The following is a 22,417-nucleotide window of genomic DNA, read 5'->3' as shown; positions in this document are numbered from 1 at the left end:
TGACTTGGATATGAAAAACCCCATTACGTTTTGTGTTAAAGATTTTTTTGTGATCTTCTGATATTATGCGATGAATACACACTTTCAAAATTGTAAAGGCTGAACTCCATTGACTGATGTAATAATCACAAGAACAGAAAGTTTAACGGAGTGCAGGGTCGGATCAAGTCATTTTCAATAAGAGGGGGGGGGGGGGTCCCAACCCAGGATAAAAGGGGGGTTCCAACCATATGTCCCCATTCAAATGCATCGATCGTCCAAGAAAGTGGGGTTATACCCCCTGGAATCCTCCCTGGATACGTCACTGGCGTGACCCCTGATCTATATTATAACCTTATTACAACCAGACGTTTTATCGAAAGCTGTGCACACAGGATGTCATGATTCTGGCTTCATCATGAACTAATGAACATATAAGAGATGAAGGAACGGACAACCTTGTCCTATACCATATATCACAAATAAGTTACGTTTTGTTAGTGGTTAGTGTCTATTTCTTATTTCGTCCTGAACTTGCAAGAAATATTTGCCACCGGACGTTAGGCAAAAAATAATCAATATATTTCTAATTATTTTGTAGTGTTAATCTTCCAATGGATATCTTCCAATAAATAAAACACGTGAAACGTATTGGCGAAATACCAAGTTTCATTGGATAAAATCATGTGACTAATGAAATAGCGGGAGATATTTCGACATACAGAAACTGTTTTAGATTTGGTACAGAAAAGAAAGGTACATGTAGTGGGCGTCTTGTCAGTTTTATTCCAAGACAAGAGTAATTCACTGAACAAGGAACAAATCAGTCCAGAGAATAGGAATAATGATTTGAATTAATTATTTATAGTGTAACATCATGATTGCCAATGAGTGATGGATGACCGTCCAGAAACATAGACATGTAGTTATCATTTTATAGTTATTCGTCACTGTACGACAAACAAGGTTAAAGTATTGTCCGCCTTGGGATTTCCGACACACTACAATGGGAAGAAAATATCAGTTTCTAATATGAAAATTCAATTCTGAAAAATGACGAATTTTGAATGTGGATAAGATATATACTTTACCCGTATTTAAAGTGAATATTTTCGTATTTTCATATGATTCAGACTTGTTATGGCCACTAAGTGGACATTAGTAGTGGTGTTTACAATATTAACTATTGATATCACATATTCCCGCCATCTTTCTCATTTACGAAGGACTCAAAACGGAAATGCTAATTCTCTTGATTCTAGGAGTAGAACCAATTCAAATGGGAACTCTCGGAGAGGGAATATAATTTCACAGGTTTGTAATTATAAATTGTTAACATAGAATTTATGTTTAAAACGTTTTCTATCATCGGTTAACTTGAAAACATTATGTAATATAGGAGTGTTAAATTGCGTAAAGATAACTTAGTATTTTTAAAACGAAAAAGATGAATACAACAAAATCTTTTAATGGCCATACAAAAAAATACAGACAACTGTTGAATTTTACCCCCTACATGATCGCAAAAATCAATTAAACCATTTGTTTATAAAACTATGTATATTTTTATTATATAAATAAAAAGTAAAATCACAAAAATACTGAACCTAAAAGGAAAATCAATTCGGAAAGTCCATTATAACATGGCAAAATCAAATAACGAAACGCATTAAAAATGAATGGACAACAACTGGTATATTCCTGACTTGGTACAGCATTTTCAAATGTAGAAAATGGTGGATTAAACCTGGTTTTATAAAACACTGTTACAGATATTAGACATACATGTATAAACAAAAGTCCATTCCAATATATCGGAATACTATATCAGGTCCATTTTAAATTTATTTGATTAAAATAAATGAACATTTATAATCAAGGGCGACTGTTTCATTTTTTTGTTTTGCTAACGTAAAACCATTAAATCTACACAAGTTCTCGCAACATTAGCCACTTATCGAATAAAATCGCCAATCTAGTATTCTTTTAAGGTCGATACTGATTTAGGGAGTAGGTAGTGGGATATCAGAGTGCACCTTTTTTATGGCCCTACAAATATATGGTTAAAGTTGAGACTAAACTATTACAAGTCTCACTCCTTACATAGCCCCTTTTTTCAAAATTAAAAAGTAATTGGGTTTACCAACTAAAATTGTCGAGAGATGATACCAAAAGAGGACAATTTTCACGTAGTGTATTTTCCATGTGATTATGGACTTTCCGAATTGTGCATTATATTTGTGATTTTAGTTTTTCATGGTATATTTTTTTTTTTTAAATAAAGTGCATATACCTTTAAAACATATAGAATTGCTTTACACGCGAGTTAAGTTTAATTGCAGGTCCCGAAACGTGTTAAGACACCAACATTAAGGTCCTTCCGTTAGAAACACACACTGATAAGCGGAATGAGTGAGAACCATTGTTGAGAAAATATGGCGGGACAATGAGAACGTAGCTTCTTGTTCGCATCCGTTTCAGACTCGGGGCAATTTATAGCAAAACACATTGTACAGACACTTGTGCCGAAGCTACTTAAGGAGGCTCGATGGTTTAAGATTTTCAGAAAAAAAATAAACATTTATTTTTCATTACAAATTTTATTAATTACCTTTAGAAGTTGTTACTTTATCATATAGTACAAAAATCATTCGAAAACAAAAAATTCGTGTTGGCACCAGGTGACTTTTAAAATGTGGATATCAATGAAAAAGCTCTAAATTATCTCCCTTTGCTGCAACAATGCCATTTTTAGACATTATAATTGAAATATCTTTTTTAACTCATCGGTGACCTATATTTTTTATTGTTGTTTTCGAATAAGCTGTACATAAACTAAATAATTGTAAAATTTTAGCGATTTCTGTAATTTAGTTGTTTTTTATTTCGATATTACCTCTTTTTCTCCTATGAGTTCAACAGAAAATAAGTATTTTCACAAAAATGTATGCTTCTTTCGAAGGCAGATTGTGAGCGTAAATGGACGGTGACCCCATTTTTTTTTATTTCATTTTCTATTTAGTATAAGATAAAGTTAATTAAAGCACTGAATACATTGAATATGCAAACTTCATATCACTGATATCAATTTAGAATAACAAAGGCTGACGTAACACCAATATCTACATTAGTTTACGATTGAGTACCTCTGTACCTAAGCAAAGATGATTTATGGATGGAAATTTCAGAAATATTTATTTTCGATATTTGTTTAGATAAAAAGTTCTACTGAAGGCTATACTTTCTGATTAACCCATGTTCATAGAAAAAAGGAATTATATAGAATGCACTATGAAAATGATGTAAAGTTGGAGATAACTCCATGATCTGATGTGTATTCCTGATTTCTTAACTTGCAAGTCAAATAAGATCCATGAACAGGCAGAATAGTACCATTTTCGTGATGTTCTCACAATAATTAGTAAAATAACATAGCTTACACTCATGCCCGATTGTAATCCCTTACTTTAAAAATAATAAAATTGCATGATTGTTATGAGGGATGATGCAATGGCGGATCCAGAACTTTCTATAAAAGTTTGGGGGTTACTGACTGCCGTAAGAGGGGAGGGGAGGGCGCCACATACATCAATGATCCTTGATATTGTCAACAAAATTTTTCCCACAAAAGTCGGGGCCCGTGACCCCCAGCCCCCTTTTAAAACGCATATGTTGTGCTTTATTATTCTGATAAACACTTCTGTGTCTGCGTCATATTTATTTGCTTTTGGTCAGTTGTTTTGTTCTGATTACAATCTGGCGTAGACACACTGTGCAATGAGAATAAAGGTGTAATATACGAAATGACCTAGAACCCATTAAATATTAGTGACCATCATGTACATAAACCTGACATGAACCATATATCATCCGTCAATTTTGATCTTTTTATTACACATAGTGTTAGGTTAATGTTTATTCTAATATATATACTCTTTTATCTTACTATGGGCTTAACACTTTTATAATAAACATAGGTTTGAAATATTATTTTGTTGACCCGGCCGAAAACTGTGACATACTTATAACATTACAATTTTATATCAAAGAAACTAATTTGTCTCTTTTCCAGAATGAATATAATTTAGTGTCATATAAACACGGATCATGGAAGACATTTTGGCATAACTTTGCATTCTTAACAATAATCGAAATCGGCTATGATTTCCGTTTATAAGTTCTTCTTTGCATGATATTGGGTTGATTAGCTCTTGAAAAGTAGTTCTTCAATTAATACTATAAAAACTATCACCGTTCCGCCAAAAAAATATTTACACCTGGAAAGTTAAATCATACGTTTGTCATAAAAACTAGTTTGAAGTCATTCATTTGTGGTAATATATAGATCTTCTAAGATATTGGTTTATAAATAAGTGATACACTTCTCTTTTGTCTTATTGAAGTATTTTTTGTTTGCAAGAACATATATATATATGTTGAACTGTTATGTTTGCTATCTGATCTACATGTACACCCAACTCTCTAGATTTAGATGAAAAGTCTAGTTGCACATTCAAATTATCATTCTGTGAAATGATATAGTTTTTATTCGGCACATATAATAAAACCCTGTGAACATCCGTAGTCAAAAGGGGCAATTCTTAATTAATGCTGCTTGCTTTATTTAACATTCAGTGGCAAATAGGTCATGCATATTTAGGTCTTATCTAAAACATTTGAGCATTCTGACCACTTTCGCAAGCAGCATTAATATTTATTTTACCCATAATGAAGTAGCCAATGTTTGGTAAAATAATTAAACTGATGTACTAGTGATATTTGAATGTAATTTAAATAGAGAATATCAAAAACAAATAATCGAAAAAACGTAGCGATAAAAGAAAATACCTGCTTCCAGGGAAAATCATTTTTAATGTATATCAAATATAGTATGTGAATGTATAAATCATTAGGGACAAACTGGTCAAATACAATATGACTGAAAGGACAACCCAGTTATGTTCAGTTCAATTTTGTTTGCCTTTGTAGCAAGTTCTTGCACTATCCCTTTGTTTGTTTAATCAAAGACAAAGAATGGGAATTATAGCATAATTATTACCATGTAGACGTTAGGATGTAGTGAGGTGAAATTAAAAAAAAATGAAAATAATTAATAAAAAGATCACAAGTTAAGTAACAAAAAAAAGCAAAACATTGATATGTTATGGATTTCCGTTTTGAGATATTTAGCTTTTTGAAAATGACAGCAAAAGACTGACTCGGACCGTTACCTCATATATTAAGCATTTACCTCATATATTAAGGCATTATTTGGCTTTCAAATTGCAAAAAAAAAGTTATGTAGAATCTGCTCAAATGTGGGTAAATGATCTTTTATGAGCTATTGAAGTCTTATATAGAGAAAAAAGTGTTTGCTATAGGACAATTAAAAAACGTACATGCAGTAAAATAAAGATGAGGGAGAAAAAAACCCAACAAATATGCAAGAAAACTGAACACAAACAGGCGCGATGCGCGATATCATACACTAAGATGATAGAGAGATCAATAAATATGAAAAACCTCAAGAATATGGCAGAATAAACATTTAGTTGTCAATCAAATAGGAACTATAATTACGACATTAAATATGTGTAACTGGCCTCGTGTGTTACCATATATTTTGTTGATACACGAAATATATATTGATGACAACTATTATAAGATAAGGGGGAATATGTAATAGAACAAACACAAAATAACCACGTGTTCATAAATAAAAACAATGATTTAAAAACTCTATTATTACCATCGTTACGACAGATGTAACATCTAAGGGAGCTACCATTTGACTTAATTGGGGCCTAGGTCGAATTTTAAAAAATAAGGCTAGACAGGAGTTTTGAGTAAATAAAAAGGCAGGCCATGATGGTATACTTTGCAAACCAAAAGGCAGAATGACAATTTAGCTAAACAAAAGTCAGGGTAAACCAATTAAAGAAAAGGCAGGAACGAAAAAAGTAAAAAAGAAAGGCAAGACATTTTAAAAATAAAGTAATATGCAGGACAATATTTTTCATCCTAGTCACCCCCTTCCTCTAAATATTAAATTGTACCTCCCTAACATAGATCATGCTTTACACGATAGCAAAACAATTGTTTTGAATATCAATAGGGGACACAACAGTGATTTTCATATCCTTTAGTTCAAATGTTTTCTGCGGCGTTTTACGTTTCCGCAAATTGGCATTACTTTTCCGGGAAAAAAATGTGACTTTTCCGCCAACAAAAAGTTTACATTTCCGCAAATACATATCTTACTTTTCCGCAAATAATTAAGGAATACCTGTTGATCGAAGCAAAGTCATACTAAAAAAAAAAATATTTATTAAGTTAAAGGTCATCATTACATGCCAGCAAAACTCGTCATAAAACGTATGAACACGTATGTTAAAAAGACAGCCCTAATCCGATATATTGACCTATAATGGTTTTACCTTTTTTTTAAATTGTTATTTGGATATAGAGTTGTCTCATTGGCACTCACACCACATCTTCATATATCTATATCTTGATATGTATGAGTTCATAAGCGAGATATGTCAGAATCCATGTATGTGTAGCCATTAGGGCCAATACGTCGCAGTAGTACATTCACTGTTTACAAGTTTGTATTTAATTGTTCAAGAAGGAAGACCTTGTCCATCTTCTTCTTCTTTTTATATTTCCAAAGGGTTGTTTTTACGGTTAGATTTCTCATCTGTATGTAAGATGTTCCAGTTTCAATAACACATCGACAAAGACAAAAATATTAGGATGGCTAGCGTAAAACTGCTCGTTTAGGTGTGCATGAAAGACTCGGCACCATTCGTTGTTCTCTTTTCCTCGGGGTCAAGAGGTGTTACCTTATTATCTAATATGATATATTCAAATATTTATAATTTACCAGGTAATTTTTCGGAAAAGTAATAAATACAAATTGCGGAAACGTATACTTTGAATTTGCGGAAACGTAGTATTTGGACTTTGAAAAATTAGCGGAAATGCAATACGCCCGTTTTCTGGGCGTCCATTGTTGTTTCACTTAACGACCTTAGCCTCGATTTGATTCTATAATCGTTTTTTCATGATCCTAGCTAAGGGTGCTATAAACAGTTTCGTATAAAAAACTAGGGGTTATTCCCTGACTAAAAATAACCATGGAGGGAAACCCCTGTTTATTAACTCAATTGGTGCAAAAGTATCATGTTTTTTGTGTTTGATTGTAAAAAATAGTTAATTAGCTTTCAATTAAAACAGGTTGAATGATTGAAATATTTTTAAAAATTAAATTAACTTTACATGTTTTGAGGGGAGACAACTTTGTAAACATCCTGTTTTTTTGGCAGTGAAAATTGAAAACTTATTTGCAGCCACTGTAGCTCTTTTACGAGCAGGAAACCGTACCCTGAAACAAGATTTTTTTGAAAGGCCAGGTAAAAACCTACAAATTTCATACAGTTTTGATTATGAAAAATGTGCATGGATCATGTCTTCATGTCTGTGCACATGACCTGGTTTCAAGTTTTTTCTGTCAAAATTAGAGCTTTTTTCCCCCATGTTCATTGGATGGAATGTTTTTAATATATTAAAAGTACACATTATTTTTATTTCATTATAAACTAGAGAACATTCTGATTCCAGTGATATCAAGTTTTATACAAGTATCTTTATGAATCAGTCCACCACTAAGGGTCACTTATGCATGGTCCCTAAAAATGTGACGTCATAGAAAAAAAAATGTTGATTGCACCCTAAACAATGGAATTTTAAGTATTGCATGCTTCTTTTTGTAACTTAATGGGGGTGTAAAAGCGTTGACCGAAGTAAATTTTGTATGAAGCGCGGAAACATATTATATACTAAACATTAATGAAATCAGAGTTAAATATTTTGTTTAAGGTAGATTGGATTTTGGTATGACATGCGAACATGAGATTAATAATTTTATAAGCTGCATTGCAATGTTTAGAAAAAAGTAAAATCACAAAAATACTGAACTTAGAGGAAAATCAATTCGGAAAGTCCATAATCACATTGCAAAATCAAATAACAAAACGAATCAAAAACGAATGGACAAGAACTGTCATATTCCTGACTTGGTACAGGCATTTTCAAATGTAGATAATGGTAGATTAAACCTGGTTCTATAGCGCTAACCCTGATGGACTACGAAGTTTACATTAACACATATGTATGTGCTTAGAAAATGTATTTAATTATTCTACTTATTTTTCAGAATGCAAGACCAGAAACAACAGGAACAACACGATCGACTCAAAGCGATTCTCGCCGTAATAGTATTCGAAACAGTATTTCGGCAGCTGAACGACAAGCCACGCGGCCAGTTCCAAAAAGAGATGTTGATAAGACAATGGATGGTTTGGGATCTATTGGAAATATGTTGCCTTCGCCGATAAACCAGTTCATTAAAGATCTTCGATCGAACATGCCAAATTTAAGTGTTGGCATTGGTGCGAGTTTTGGCAAGCGAGGACAGACAAGAGAGCCCGAACGGCAAAGTAGGAGACAACAAAATTTCGATAGGCGTCAAGATTTAAGTGAAAGGCGACCTAGAAAGACAATGAACAGTTTAAGATCTAGGACACCAGATCCACTTATAGATCTTAGAGACCCGTTTCCGGTTGAGAATAGAAATACAAGACAGTTTATTGATAAAGTAGAGCCTCGATTTGACAATAATAGGAATCGATTACCTGACTTTACAAGTGGATTTGGTTTAGATAATCAACAAAGTGATCCATGGACACAATCTGGAAATTTTATGGACAGATTTGCTCCGGAACCGACATTTCTGTTATCCGGAGGAAAACAACCAGCCGCGCCATCATCAATATCATCTCCAACAAATTCAAATTCACTGAACAGAATAACACAAGATCAGAGTCTAAATTCTAATAGAGGAATGTTACCGAATAATAATAATCAGTTAGTGGCATCTCCAAATGTAATGACTAACAATCAAGGTCAAGGTAATCAGGGAGTACGACAAGGTCAAGTGGTGACAGGTCAAAATGCAATGACAAATAATCAGGTTCAAGGTAATCAGGGTCAACTGGTGACAGGTCAAAACACAATGACAAATAATCAAGGTCAAGGTAATCAGGAGATACTACAAGGTCAAGTGGTTTCAGGTCAAAATGCAATGACAAATAATATGCAAATGCAAGGAATGATGACGAACAATAGAAATAATTTACTTCAAGGTCAAAACTTGATAAATAACATGCCACAACAAACTGCAGGACAAACTCTCAGTCAGGGTTCAAATCTACAAGGTAGCACGCAAAATATGAATCAGATGGTTAACCAACAAAATCAAGTCCCAATGGTGCAGAACTCACCCGTTAATCAGATGGTGTCACAGCAGAACCAAAACAATTTACCCGGAATGCAACAGCAGCAATTACAAAGTCAAAGTAATGTATTAACACCATCACAGAATAACATGAATATGGCCTCACCTGTAAATACTATTCTTAGTCAAGGACAGATTCAACAAAATAGTGGCGGGCAAATAGTTACCGGTCTAAATGCGCAGAATCTGAATCAGATTCAGGGTCAAAACACAATCCAGAGCAATAACCAATTACAACAGGGACAATTGCAGCAACAGCAGAATCAACAGGCTAATAATCAAAACCAAGATCAAAACCAACAAACAACGTTACTTACATCCCTTCTGCAACAATTACTTGTTCAACTTAACGACGGACAGAGTGGTAGTAATACTATTAATTCAGTGCCACGTAAAACTCTCAACCTGCAACCAACCATGAATCAACTACCGAACAGAGGACAGTCGATGTCTAATAGTCCAGTACTTGGACAGAATGTACTACAATCTAACATTTTACCAAATCAGCAAATGAGTCTGACACAAAATCAACAACAGAACAATCAACAAAACACTCAGACCTTAATTCAACAACTTTTACAACAGAACCAACAGAAAACACAACAGTCTTTACAGCAACAACTAATACAACCATCATTGCAACAGCAGTTGATACAACCACCGTTGCAACAACAATTGCAGCAGCAACAGCTACAACAACAACTTCAGCAACAATTACAACAACAACAACTGCAAAATCAACTGCAACAACAATTGCAACAACAAAAACTACAAGAAAAATTGCAACAACAACTCCAACAACAAAAAGTACAAGAAAAACTGCAGCAACAACTGAAACAACAAAAATTACAAGAACAACTGCAACAACAACTGCAACAGCAAAAACTACAAGAAAAACTGCAGCAACAATTGCAACAACAAAATCTACAACAACAGCAACAGCAACAACAGCAGATTATTCAGCAAAATAATTTACTTCTCGGACTGAATGCCAAAAACAATGTTCAACCTTTACAACAACAACAACAACAACAACAAGCTATTTTAAATAATCAACAAGTTGTTGGTCAGAATGCTCAATCTCAAAGCAATTCAATCTTACAAGCCTTGCTTGGCATACAAGGTTCACCCCCAATGACAAGTATGCCTGCGAGTACACAAAGACAACACCAATCTAACACAAACAGTGTTATACCTGGAAACAATAATCTGATTGGAAATACTGGGACTCTCCAAGCCAATCCAGTAACAAATAATTTGCTTCAGCAGCTCGGATTAAACGGAAATAATCTTAATCAATTAAATCAATTAAATCAAGGAACAAATATAGTGTCTAATACTGTAACAAAACAACAAACTCTACCACAACAACAAATAGTACAACAACAAACTCTACCTCAACCGACACCAGCTACGCCTTTTCAAGGAAATCAAGCAACCATTAATTTACTTAAACAGCTTGGATTGACCAGTAATCTTCAGCTTACTAACCTGTTAAACCAAGGAACACAACAAAAACAGACGCTTAATACAAACCAACAAGTTCTACCATCAGTTCAACAATCACAGGCTGTGTCCACAAACCAGCAAATTCAACCATCAATTCAACAAACACAGGCTGTACCTACAAACCAGATAATGCAACCAGTAAACCAGCTAATGCAACAATCGAACCAGCAGACACAGGCTGTGTCCACAAACCAGCAGCCCCTGGCTGTGTCTACAAACCAGCAAACGCAACCATTAAACCTTCAATTGCAACAATTGAACCAGCAAATGGAACAATTAAAACAGCAAATTCAACAAGCAAATCAACAAACACAAGCCGAATCTACCAACCAGCAAATGCAACCAGTAAACCAGCAAATACAACCATTGAACCAACAAACACAGGTCGTGACAACAAACCAGCAGCAAATACAACCAGTAAAACAACAAACACAGACCGTACCACAAAATCAGCAAATGCAACCATCGAACCCACTTACACAAGCCGTATCTACAAACCAGCAAATCCAACAAGTAAACCAACAGATGCTACCATTGAATCAGACCTTATCTACAAACCCACCAAATCCCATGGAAGCATTGGTTAGTCAACAACTTTTAGCACGAATTCTCGGTCAACAAGGAATAGGAACAATGGTCATACCTACTCTAAACCCTATTCCACCAATGGCAGCAGGGGAAATAGAAATAGCTCCACCAATCACGTTGCCTACGACTGTCAGTCCGTTAAGCATAATAAACAAAACATCACAAGGGTTCGATTTACCCTTACAGAGACAACAACAAGATCAACAGCTCATTTTAGCCAATAACCTCCCTTTAGAGGTTTCGGGTAACTTTAGTCTTTCTCCCGCCGAGACAGGAGTTACCCAGGCAAAAACTTCATTTATGCAGGATTCGACTGTAGCATCTACAACTGTAGCATCTACAACTGTAACAACAAAAGACAACTTAGTAATAAGACTAAATCAAACATCAAAAGGTATTCGATTAATTCCAGACGGAAGGGGTGGGGTACGAATAATCAATTTAAGAGCGGCAGTGAGTACAGAGACACCATGGATAGAAAGCGGGACAAGTAATTCAACAGTCTTAACTGAGGCCGAACCCCTTCACAGATTGGCATTGCTTAATCCCACCAACGAAACCTTACGGAAATTAGAAATAACAGATAGACTTAACACTACCGATATACCGGAAGAAATAGAACTCCCAAATGGTACAAGCCTAGATGGACCAGGTCCAACTCCGGCTATGAATTCAGTATATAGAGGTAAACCTACTACCCTAACACCTACAGTATCAGTTACCATAAAACCTACAACACCTACTACCATAAAACCTGCAGCACCCACTACTGTTGAACCGGAAGAAACAACAATTCCAATAGACTTTAGCGAATATGATATTGAACCTGAGGAAGGGATGTCTACCACTAGTAGCGAGGTCGAACCGACTACTACTAGTACCACAATTGCACTGAAAGCAACAACGCGTTTAAATAATTCAACATCTACCTCAGTGGGACCTACATCTGTTATTACAGTGAAACCTAAAACCATAACAACTACTACAGCGACAATTGTAACAGTAAAACCTACTACTATAGAAAGAACAACACCCAAACCAACAACCATAATTAAAACAACGGTTCGACCAACTACCATAAAAACAGTAACGATTCGACCAACAACTTTAAAACCACCAACAACGCAATTCATACCAATAACTACTCCACAAACATTTATACAATCTGCGTTGGGTTGGTTGTCTCCCTTCTCTACTACACCTGCATCTGACATTATAGCATATGGTGGTTTCTTAAACATGGTGGATCCATATATGCAAACAAAGGCACACGAGCCTGCTTTATACGATATTTTGAATGAAGTTATGCTAGGTAAATTAAAAGGAATGAAATGATGTTGTCACGTGCCAATTCGTCGGGGTAACAACCAGCTGAAAGTGGAATAATACATTTTTAATGAGTATATAATATGAAAGAACATTAAATACGTAATACCTAAATTTTTAAATTAGTAATGTATTCATCTATAGGTACTGTAACCCGAATAATACATTCGTTAATTCCGCACTCGTCACTTCTCGGTCGATACCGTTACTAGCGGATTCATCCGAGGATTGCCGATTGGTTAATTCAACTGCTCTACGATGGTACAAGTTGGAGAGTCAAAAACGGAGAGGGACTGAATTATTCGGGTTATTAGGAAAAGTGAATTTATATGATAGAATAATGAAAGTATACAACGTGACTAGTGCAGTTTATTTATATGTAAATATCTGTTATAAGATACTAGTAGATAATGTGGTTCAAGCAGTAGTAGATGTCATCAATCAGTCTTAATAAAAATGAAATATAAGACCGAGTTTTGTTCAGTCTTTGTTAAACGTTACCAATATTGAAATTGTTGGTATGATTGCCAATGGGACAAATCTCCAAAAGAGAGCAAATGGCATAGACGAGTACAACTATAGGCCTTCGTTCGGTCTTCGATAATGAGCAAAATCCACACCGCATAACCAACTATACAATAGTTATAGGAATATGTGGTATGCGTGCAAATGAGACAACTCTACATCCAAGTAACAATTTATTAAAGTAAACCATAATAGGTCACGGTATGGCCTTTAACACGGAGCCTACAAGTCTATTTTATGTTTCCAAATCGTGGTTAATGAAAAAAATATCGTTTGCTGAATCAACATTGTTGTTTCCGCTTTTCTTGGATAGATGAAATGAACTCAATAAGTCACGTGGTTGTCATTATTTTCGATCATAATAAAGTATTCTTTGTTGATTATTCCAGATCTAGATTGGCCAAAATGGCTTTAATTTGATATATATATGTCTGTCTTATAATTGATTTGTTTTTTAGTGTCTTTTTGTCGCCACTTTTATGCAATGCATTTTGGCTATTTGTCTTATGACCTTAGCATACATTATGTCTCGTATATCTGGATATATTGAATTGCCTGCATATGATTTGCTATGATTTATACTGTTTACTGTCTATGATGCATTCAGACTCGTGTGTTATCATGTCTTTAAATTGTCACACCATATTTCATTTGTGCTGATGTTGCGTAAAGCAACCACCAACCAATCAATCAATCAATCAATTACATCAGAGAATTTTGATAAACACTTATTTGTTAACTTGTTCTAGGAGGTTAGAAGCAGGGTTTGACTTCAGCAAACACTTTTAACGCCGCAACATTATGTATGTTCATGCCCCATATCTTGTTTCAGTGTTGTATGTTGTCTAATATGTCTGCAAGGTACATGCTTATTTAGTATCATAAAAATTCTCAACACAAAACTTTCCTAAATTCATTTTTGTCAATCTTTCATGTAACTAAGCGTTTTCAAATACCACCAAATATTCAGTGTGAGATTTAAGACTATAACAATTGAATGGCACGCTTGGTTACTTATGTTGTACTGTATAACCTTTGTAATGGTTCATTCTAGATTATTTACTATTGCCAGGGAGATAACTGTCCCCTAGAGTTCAAATAAAGTTGATTATAGCAATATAAGTTCACAGTACAACAATGTCGTAAGAAACCCCATACCATATAGTCAGCTATAAAGAAGATATGACGCAAAGTCAACCATTGAATTGCATGTCGAAATGTACTATTGTATTGTTTATTTGTGTCCTTCTCTGTCCCGGATGTTCTTGCATTTATTTTTACTGTATTTCTGTCATGCAGTGTTGTCATTTTATTGTTATATTTAACATTGCCATAAAAGCGCGAGGTTTGGCTAGCCACAAAACCAGGTTCAACCCACCATTTTTTTTCTAATAATGTCCTGTACCAATTGGCAGTTGTTATCTTATAGTTAGTTTCTGTGTGTGTTGTATTGCCGTTTATTTTTGTTCTACTTCCGTGTTTCTGTTGTTATACGGTATACTACTGTTGTCATTATTGGTATACGCACATATAGAATGTGTGGAGGTAAAATATGTTTTAAATCGATTAACCCTCTTCTGGCCTGTGAGTTAAGCCGCTTTACCAGCAAAACAAAAAAAAAGAAATAAACAGAAAGAAAAGAAACAATTAATTAGAGGTAAGCGACCAATTCGTTTCTTTTTCCTTCGTATTTCATCTTTTTTCTTTCTTTCTTGTTTTCCTTTTTGCACTATATTTGTTTGTTTGGTTGGACTTTGTTTATTCTTATCCACAAGTTTATTTGTGATAGAAGTAGATTGGCTTATTGTAAATTGTTATGTTGATTCTTAAACTGTTAGCAAACTACGGCTATGATAATAGACTGTCTCTACAAGATAAGGAATAAAGGTCATCTATGTTCATTTAGAACAATCCATGACAATATATCATGTTTGTCAGTTAAAGGCCAAATGATTAACATGCAGTGAAATGTTTCAAAGTCAGTTTCAAAGTGTATTAGAAACAGAAGTGTTATTTACCAAAAACATAATTACACACAATATATGTACATGTATATGCATCAAATTAAGTGTCGATATATGTTAGTCTTTGTTAGTCTTGTAGCCTTTTTAAGTCTTGTATGATTTTTAATTTCAGTTTCTTGTGTATAATTTGGAGTTTAGTATGACGTCCATTACCACTGAACTAATATACATGTTTATTGAGGGGCCAACTGAAGGACGCCTGCAGGTGCGGGAGTTTCTCGCTGCATTGAAGACCTATTGGAGGCCTTCGGCTGTTGTCTGCTCTATGGTCGGGTTGTTGTCTCTTGACACATTCCCCATTTCCATTCTCATTTTTTACTTTCAATCTACGTTTTTTCACCATTCCATTAAATAGACACAAAAGATACCAAAAGGACATACACATACATAAGTCCAAATAACACTGACCACACCATTCATGGCTAAGATAGAAATATATCAACAAACAAACAGAAGTCCACAAAACACAACATAAAAAAATCATAATATTTGTCAATTAGCATACTAGGTCGGGTTTAAAGTTGTTTTTAAGATATTAAGCATAGTACATCTCTGTAAAATGATACATAACCTATTTACGCATATGTCACCCGTCATGTGAATCCATACTCTATCAAAATATTTCAATCAGGAATAGGCATTCGGCAATCCTCGGTAGAATCCGCTACTCTACTTATATTAGATGAGGGCACGGAATCAGCCGAGTTATGACGAATGTGGGAATAGGACAGAATCAGTTAATTTACAGATCAGATACGAGTTTGTACAGATCATCATGGTGTGATGGTGACTGTAATATTCATGTAGTTTAATTTCAGCTATTCCTTCTCATTACTCTGTTCGAGTAGTTTTGTTTGTGTAAGGAGCACACTTTCGCCGTCTCTGACCATTTATTTTAACAGATATCTCTTTGGTTAGTGCGTTTCCGCCGAATTGTCTGAGTACTTCCTCCGCCATAATGATAGATTTCAGAGGCGGATTTAGGGGGAGTCCCAGGGGGCCCGGCACCCCTTTTCTGGGAAAATATGTGTTGATTACATAGGAAATCACTGAAGCATGACCTAAGTGGGCCTCCTCAGGCAATCAGTGGGTCCCCACTTATGGAGATTTCTAGATCCGCCCTTGGACTTCACAATTTCGATCAGTTTCCTTAGTATTTACATGATCCTATTGTCATTGAGTGTTTTTAAAAACTCAAAACTCACTAGGATTTAAAACATTGATAACATTTTCATTCAAATTAATCGAATTTATGTTTAGCTCTAATTTGGCTATATTGAGGACATTCAAGAAAGAAATGTATCTCATTTTCTATTTGTGCTGTGCAAAATAAAAAAAAATATAGATCCGAAATACGGTAAATACCAAAAAAAATGCCATCAAGTAAGACAAATGACGTAAATAGATATAGGAAGATGTGGTGTGAGTGCCAATGAGACAACTCTCCATCCAAATAATAAATTTAAAAAGTAAACCATTATAGGTTAAAGTACGGCCTTCAACACGGAGCCTTGGCTCACACCGAACAACAAGCTATAAAGGGCCCCAAAATTACTAGTGTAAAACCATTGAAACGGGAAAACCAACGGTCTAATCTATATAAACAAAACGAGAAACGAGAAACACGTAAATATTATATAAACAAACGACAACACTACTGTACATCAGATTCCTGACTTAGGACAGGTGCAAAGATTTGCAGCGGGATTAAACGTTTAAATGGATCCAAACCTTCTCCCTTTTTCTGAAAAAAATAGCATAACATCACAACATAGAAAAACACACGATAAAATATCAATTGGCAGACTTAACTCAATCAAAAAAACGTATGATTACACAATGAACGAATAAATTTGAACTGCGATATCTGAATACAAATGTAAGCCAAAACATATCATTGGTCACAGTACGTCCTTCAACCCAAAACACATATCGTTCAGTCAAATACAAAATTCCCTGACATAACAAAAAAGAAAACTACTTCACAAAAGAAAACCAACGACCTTCTGAGTGTACAGGTCAAATTAACAATATTAAACGATAAACAAATATAAATATATAAATGATAACATTAAATGTATGTTTCATGATAATACATCATTTTGATTGGCTAACAACAATTTGGCGTCATTCTGAAATTAACCTTCATTTCAAAATGAAATGCAAGATTCATGATGATACAAGCTTTCACAATAAAGTATACATGTAAATAAAATAACAACTTGATAAACAGCAACCAAAGACAATCACTTAATCACTGGCTACTGACATAACTTGGGACAGACACACATTTAGGAAATATATATTATTAATTTGTTTGGCCTTTACAGTCAGAGATCATTTGACCACTAACCAGTGAACGTATTATATATAAACCTTGAGATCTTTCTTCACTTGTCAAATAAATTATCAAACCGTATCAGTGATCGAAAACAATGAAGTTTCTGTTTCTAACTATTGTCGCCGCTTGTTACATAGGTGAGTTGACCATAATCATTCTTTCTACGCGACCATTTTGTATAGGATGACAAATGTTTTAAAACATATTTGATTTTTGTATCATGTGCCCACTTTTCCTACATTTCATTACAGTTTAGAAATACAATCTAGCAATCTATTGTTTCAGATTCACTTCTTTAATAATAGCATGGAATTACTCAAAAATAAATTTATTATCAAAGGGAAAATCCGCGATTTTTTACTTATCATCTAATAAGTTTGTTTATCTTAACATGAAAAACACATTCACAAAGTTTATTTCAATTGAAATGAATTGTTTTCCCCCCTTTGTCTTAATAAGTTATGCAAAATAACTTTAAAAAAATAATGTTACTAAGTGGTTAATTAATGAAATACATAAAAGAAAGCCCATTTAATTTTTTGTTTCATACCATATCTATAATCAAGGGGAGATAATTATTTAAAACCTTTAACACGTCCATCCTTTACCGACACGTCAGCAATTGAAATTATAAACGGTCAAATGCTTGAAGAACCAACCAAAATTTTCAAATGCCATTCTCCTTTCTTCTTTATGCAGATCCTTCCAGCGTTGGAGCACAAACAACTATTCATTCATTCATATTTTTATTTCCTCTTTACAGAGATTACATGAATTATATTATCATGAACAATACATTAAAACATCAATAGCAGAACATATAAATGATATAAAGTTGTAAGCAATACGCAATATATACCCTCAACGGATTAATTTTAATTAATTTAAGATTTATATGTTGCAGCTTACTCTATCAGTGAGAAATGTCAAGGAACAGATACTGGCCCTTGTATACACACAATTTGTGACAATACAACCGCTGTCCAGTGTGTAAACGGATTGTGTTCATGTGAACCAACGCTGAACTTGAGTATGTGAATTTAAAATTTGTTACGTTAAAAAAATGGTTATCCTTCCGTAGCACCTACATGAGTGTGTCACTGCTTTTATGATGTTATTGGAAGGTTGTATCATTCGGGAGCACCTGAGAGTGTCAGGATGTTTTTTTAGGGTATTTGAAGGTTTGATAATTCGGGAGGATTTGAATATGTCAGGGTTTTTCTGAAGATATTCGAAGGTTTTCTCTTTCGGGAGCATGCACATGAGAGGTTCACAATGTTTACGCGGGTATTCGAAGGTTTGATCATTCGGGAGGACCTGCATGTGCCACGTTTTTTATAAAGATATTCGTAGGTTTTGTCCTTATAAAAAAAATGGGTATCCTTCCGTAGCACCTACATGGTTGTCTCACTGCTTTTATGAGATTATTGGAAGCAAGGTTGTATCATTCGGGAGCACCTGAGAGTGTCAGGATGTGTTTGAAGGTTTGATAATTCGGGAGGATTTGAATGCCAGGGTTTTTATGAAGATATTCGAAGGGTTTATCCTTTGGGAGCACCTGAGAGGGTTAAGATGGTTATGCGTTAATTCGAAGGTTTGATCATTCGGAAGGACCTGCATGTGTCACGTTTTTTATGAAGATATTCGTAGGTTTTGTCCTTAGCTCGAATATCGTCATGGATTTTAATAGGGCTATTCGAAGTATTTATATTTCAGGGGTACACCAGTATGTCACGGTGTTTATGTTGTTTTTCGAAGTGTTTATCCATCGGGAGCTCATAAGTGTGTTTATGTTGTCACAGTGTTCATAATGGTTATTCGAAGTGTTTATCATCCAGGGTACATGTACAACATAAAATTGAGAATGAAAATGGGGAATGTGTCAAAGAGACAACAACCCGACCATAGACTGACAGACAACAGCAGAAGGTAACCAACATGTCTTCAATTCAACGAGAAATTATCGCACACGGAGGCGTCCTTCAGCTGGCCCCTAAACAAATATATATTCTAGTTCAGTGTTAATGAACGCCATACTAAACTCCAAATTGTACACAAGAAACTAAAATAAAAAATCATACAAGACTAACAAAGGCCAGAGGCTCCTGACTTGGGACAGGCGCAACAATGCGGCGGGGTTAAACATCTTTATGAGATAGCAACCCTCACCCTTTACCTCTAACAGTATTTAGTTGATGAGTTTATTTGAAGTGTTTGTCCTTTGGGAGCACCGGCATATTGCTCAGTTGTATGGGGCTATTCGAAAGTGTTTAATATTTTATGAACAATTGCTTGTCTTTTTATCTCAACTATTTTCCATTCACCAGGAGGTTGTATGTACTTTTTTTTCATAATTTCTTACGTACGCGGGTATTTTTAAAACACATTTATGCCTTAACCTTGCACCGTTATAATCAATTATTGCTAAACAAACATAATTTAAAGAGCAGTACTATGATTTCTGTGTACACAGCGGAGTATACTAAAAGTATGGAAAAACACCAAGAAATAAGTGTTCTTTGTATGTCATAATGGGATATTCTGAAGATGCTATCATTCACGGAAATCTGACATTGTTTCATCAATTTGACGTTGTTACATTATTTACCAATTTAGAATTATTAAATAGGACATTGTTTTGCTTTTGTCGTTTATTTGAAAAGTGTTGTGTTCTTAACTTACATTACTTATCGAAATAGTGAAAACAAAGTAAATAAATCAACCTATAAAAATGAAATCGATGTCCGCCCACCTACACTAATGTATTTTCGTATAGTCCCTTGTGTATATACAAATGTGTGATTGCTCTGACCAAAAATAAGCAAGTAACTAAACACTTTCCATTTGAATTGAAGCAAATTCTTTAGCTGTATAAAAAAGAAGATGTGGTATGATTGCCAATGAGACAACTCTCCACTAGAAATCAAAATGACACAGAAATTAACAACTATAGGTAACCGTACGGCCTTTAACAATGGACAAAGCCCATACCATATAGTCAGCTATAAAAGACACTGTAAAACAATTCAAGCGAAAAAACTAACGGCCTAAATTATGTACATAAAATGAATGAAAAATAAAAACTTCTTTTCAGAATGCGTGACGATGCAAGATTGTTTGAATCTGGGTGCTACATGGAACTGTGCTAAAGAAAGACGTCACTGTATCGATAACATGTGTACATGTATTAGACTTCCGGCATAGGATGATCAGCCACAATTGACTTTTTTTTATTATCATACGAGTTGTATTAATAAAAACAAAGCCACCATTCTATATTTTACAAATTTATGTGTTATTACAACGTAGTATTCTCGGATACAGCAAAATAGTATCCTATCTGGAGCCAGTATACTAAATAACAAAAAGGCCGAAGTACATTTTTTACCGACTCTTAATTTTTAGGTAGAAAAAATACGTAAACTCTTATAAAAATGAAAGAATTAATTTTAAATAGTTATGTTCATGCGTTATTTACAAAAGCAGAATAGAGAAGAGGTATAGCGCTCTTATTAATGTGCTTCTCCTTAAAACAAAATGAGACCTTTAACACGAAATAATCGCTTTATGTGAAAAGGGATATGATTAAGCGTCTTTGAAAATAACCAACTACACTTAAGTTAAAGCTGAACACATCTGTTATATTTCCTATTTTGCGAATTCGGAATATAGATATATTTTGAAATTCCGAATTCGCAAAATAGGAAATTGAATTGAAATTCCGAATTCGCAAAATAGGAAATATAACAAATCTACAGTCGAATATATGGTGTTCAACTTGAGACAAATTTCTACACCACACATCAAACAACCCAGTAACAATACATTCAAAGATTATTGAAGGTAAACAATTTCTTTAAAAGTAAACTTGTCTTCCTTGTATATATATATATATGAACAAAACATGTGGTATGATTTCCAATAAGACAACTCTCCTCAATAGACCTAAATGACACAGGTATTAACAACTATAGGTCACCGTACGGCATTCAACATGTTCAACAATGAGCAAAGTCCATACCGCATAGTCAGCTAGATTAGACCCCGAAATGACAAGGTAAAACAATTCACACGACAAAACTAACGGCCTTACTTATGTACAAAAATAGAACAAAAACAAATGTAACACATAATCAAAGTTTAACGACAACCACTGTATACGGATTCAATGAGATCCATAATGGTAGCTGAAAGCGATCAATCAAATTTACAATTTTGGCAAAATTAAACCATAATGGTAGCTGAAAGCGATACATCAAATTTACTATTTCACTTTCGTTAATGATTGAACAAAAACAAATCATATTTTATATTTGTTATATATCTATTCGTCTGTTCTTGGATATATTAATAAAACACTGGTATTCTAGGAAAGATAACTCTAACTACCTAAAGGAATCCCAATCTTGTGTAACTAAAGTAGTTTTTTGTGCATTATTTAGCCATACTGTTTCTGCCTATTGCATTAAGGATGTATCTAGGTGATCTAAGGTCAAAATAAAAATATTGATAGGTCATGGAGCTCCTTTTCAAAATATTTGATTTATAAAATATTGCGGGAAAAGGCTGACTCGGACGTTTTTCCTATTTTTTTGCATTGGTATTATTTGTGTCTCAAATTAAAAGAAACAAAAATCAAGAATCTGCTTAAATTTTGTAAAATGACCTTTTATGAATTATAAAGTCTTATGTTAAAAGATAAATACTAGGTGTTATGGGGCAAAATAATTTTACATTGTATCGTATGAAAAACACTGAGGAGTCCGA

General features: G+C 34.2%; 2 protein-coding genes across 2 annotated transcripts; both read left to right on the top strand.

The window, feature by feature from the left end:
- Positions 1-733: 733 nt before the first annotated feature.
- On the top strand, positions 734-13,218 carry LOC134718561 (putative mediator of RNA polymerase II transcription subunit 26). Its single transcript, XM_063581163.1, has 2 exons — positions 734-1,293; positions 8,198-13,218. The coding sequence occupies exons 1-2, from the start codon at positions 1,120-1,122 to the stop codon at positions 12,767-12,769; spliced, it is 4,746 nt and encodes a 1,581-aa protein (XP_063437233.1). The 5' UTR covers positions 734-1,119; the 3' UTR covers positions 12,770-13,218.
- A 4,411-nt stretch (positions 13,219-17,629) lies between these two features.
- LOC134719431 (potassium channel toxin alpha-KTx 27.1-like) lies at positions 17,630-20,919 on the top strand. Its single transcript, XM_063582431.1, has 3 exons — positions 17,630-17,787; positions 18,555-18,680; positions 20,745-20,919. The coding sequence occupies exons 1-3, from the start codon at positions 17,745-17,747 to the stop codon at positions 20,852-20,854; spliced, it is 279 nt and encodes a 92-aa protein (XP_063438501.1). The 5' UTR covers positions 17,630-17,744; the 3' UTR covers positions 20,855-20,919.
- The last annotated feature ends 1,498 nt before the right edge of the window (positions 20,920-22,417 follow it).

Source organism: Mytilus trossulus, chromosome 5, assembly GCF_036588685.1.
Source record: "Mytilus trossulus isolate FHL-02 chromosome 5, PNRI_Mtr1.1.1.hap1, whole genome shotgun sequence".
Classification (NCBI taxonomy): domain Eukaryota; kingdom Metazoa; phylum Mollusca; class Bivalvia; order Mytilida; family Mytilidae; genus Mytilus; species Mytilus trossulus.
Note: the sequence above shows the minus strand (reverse complement) of the source record. Positions and strands in the feature narration are given on the sequence as shown.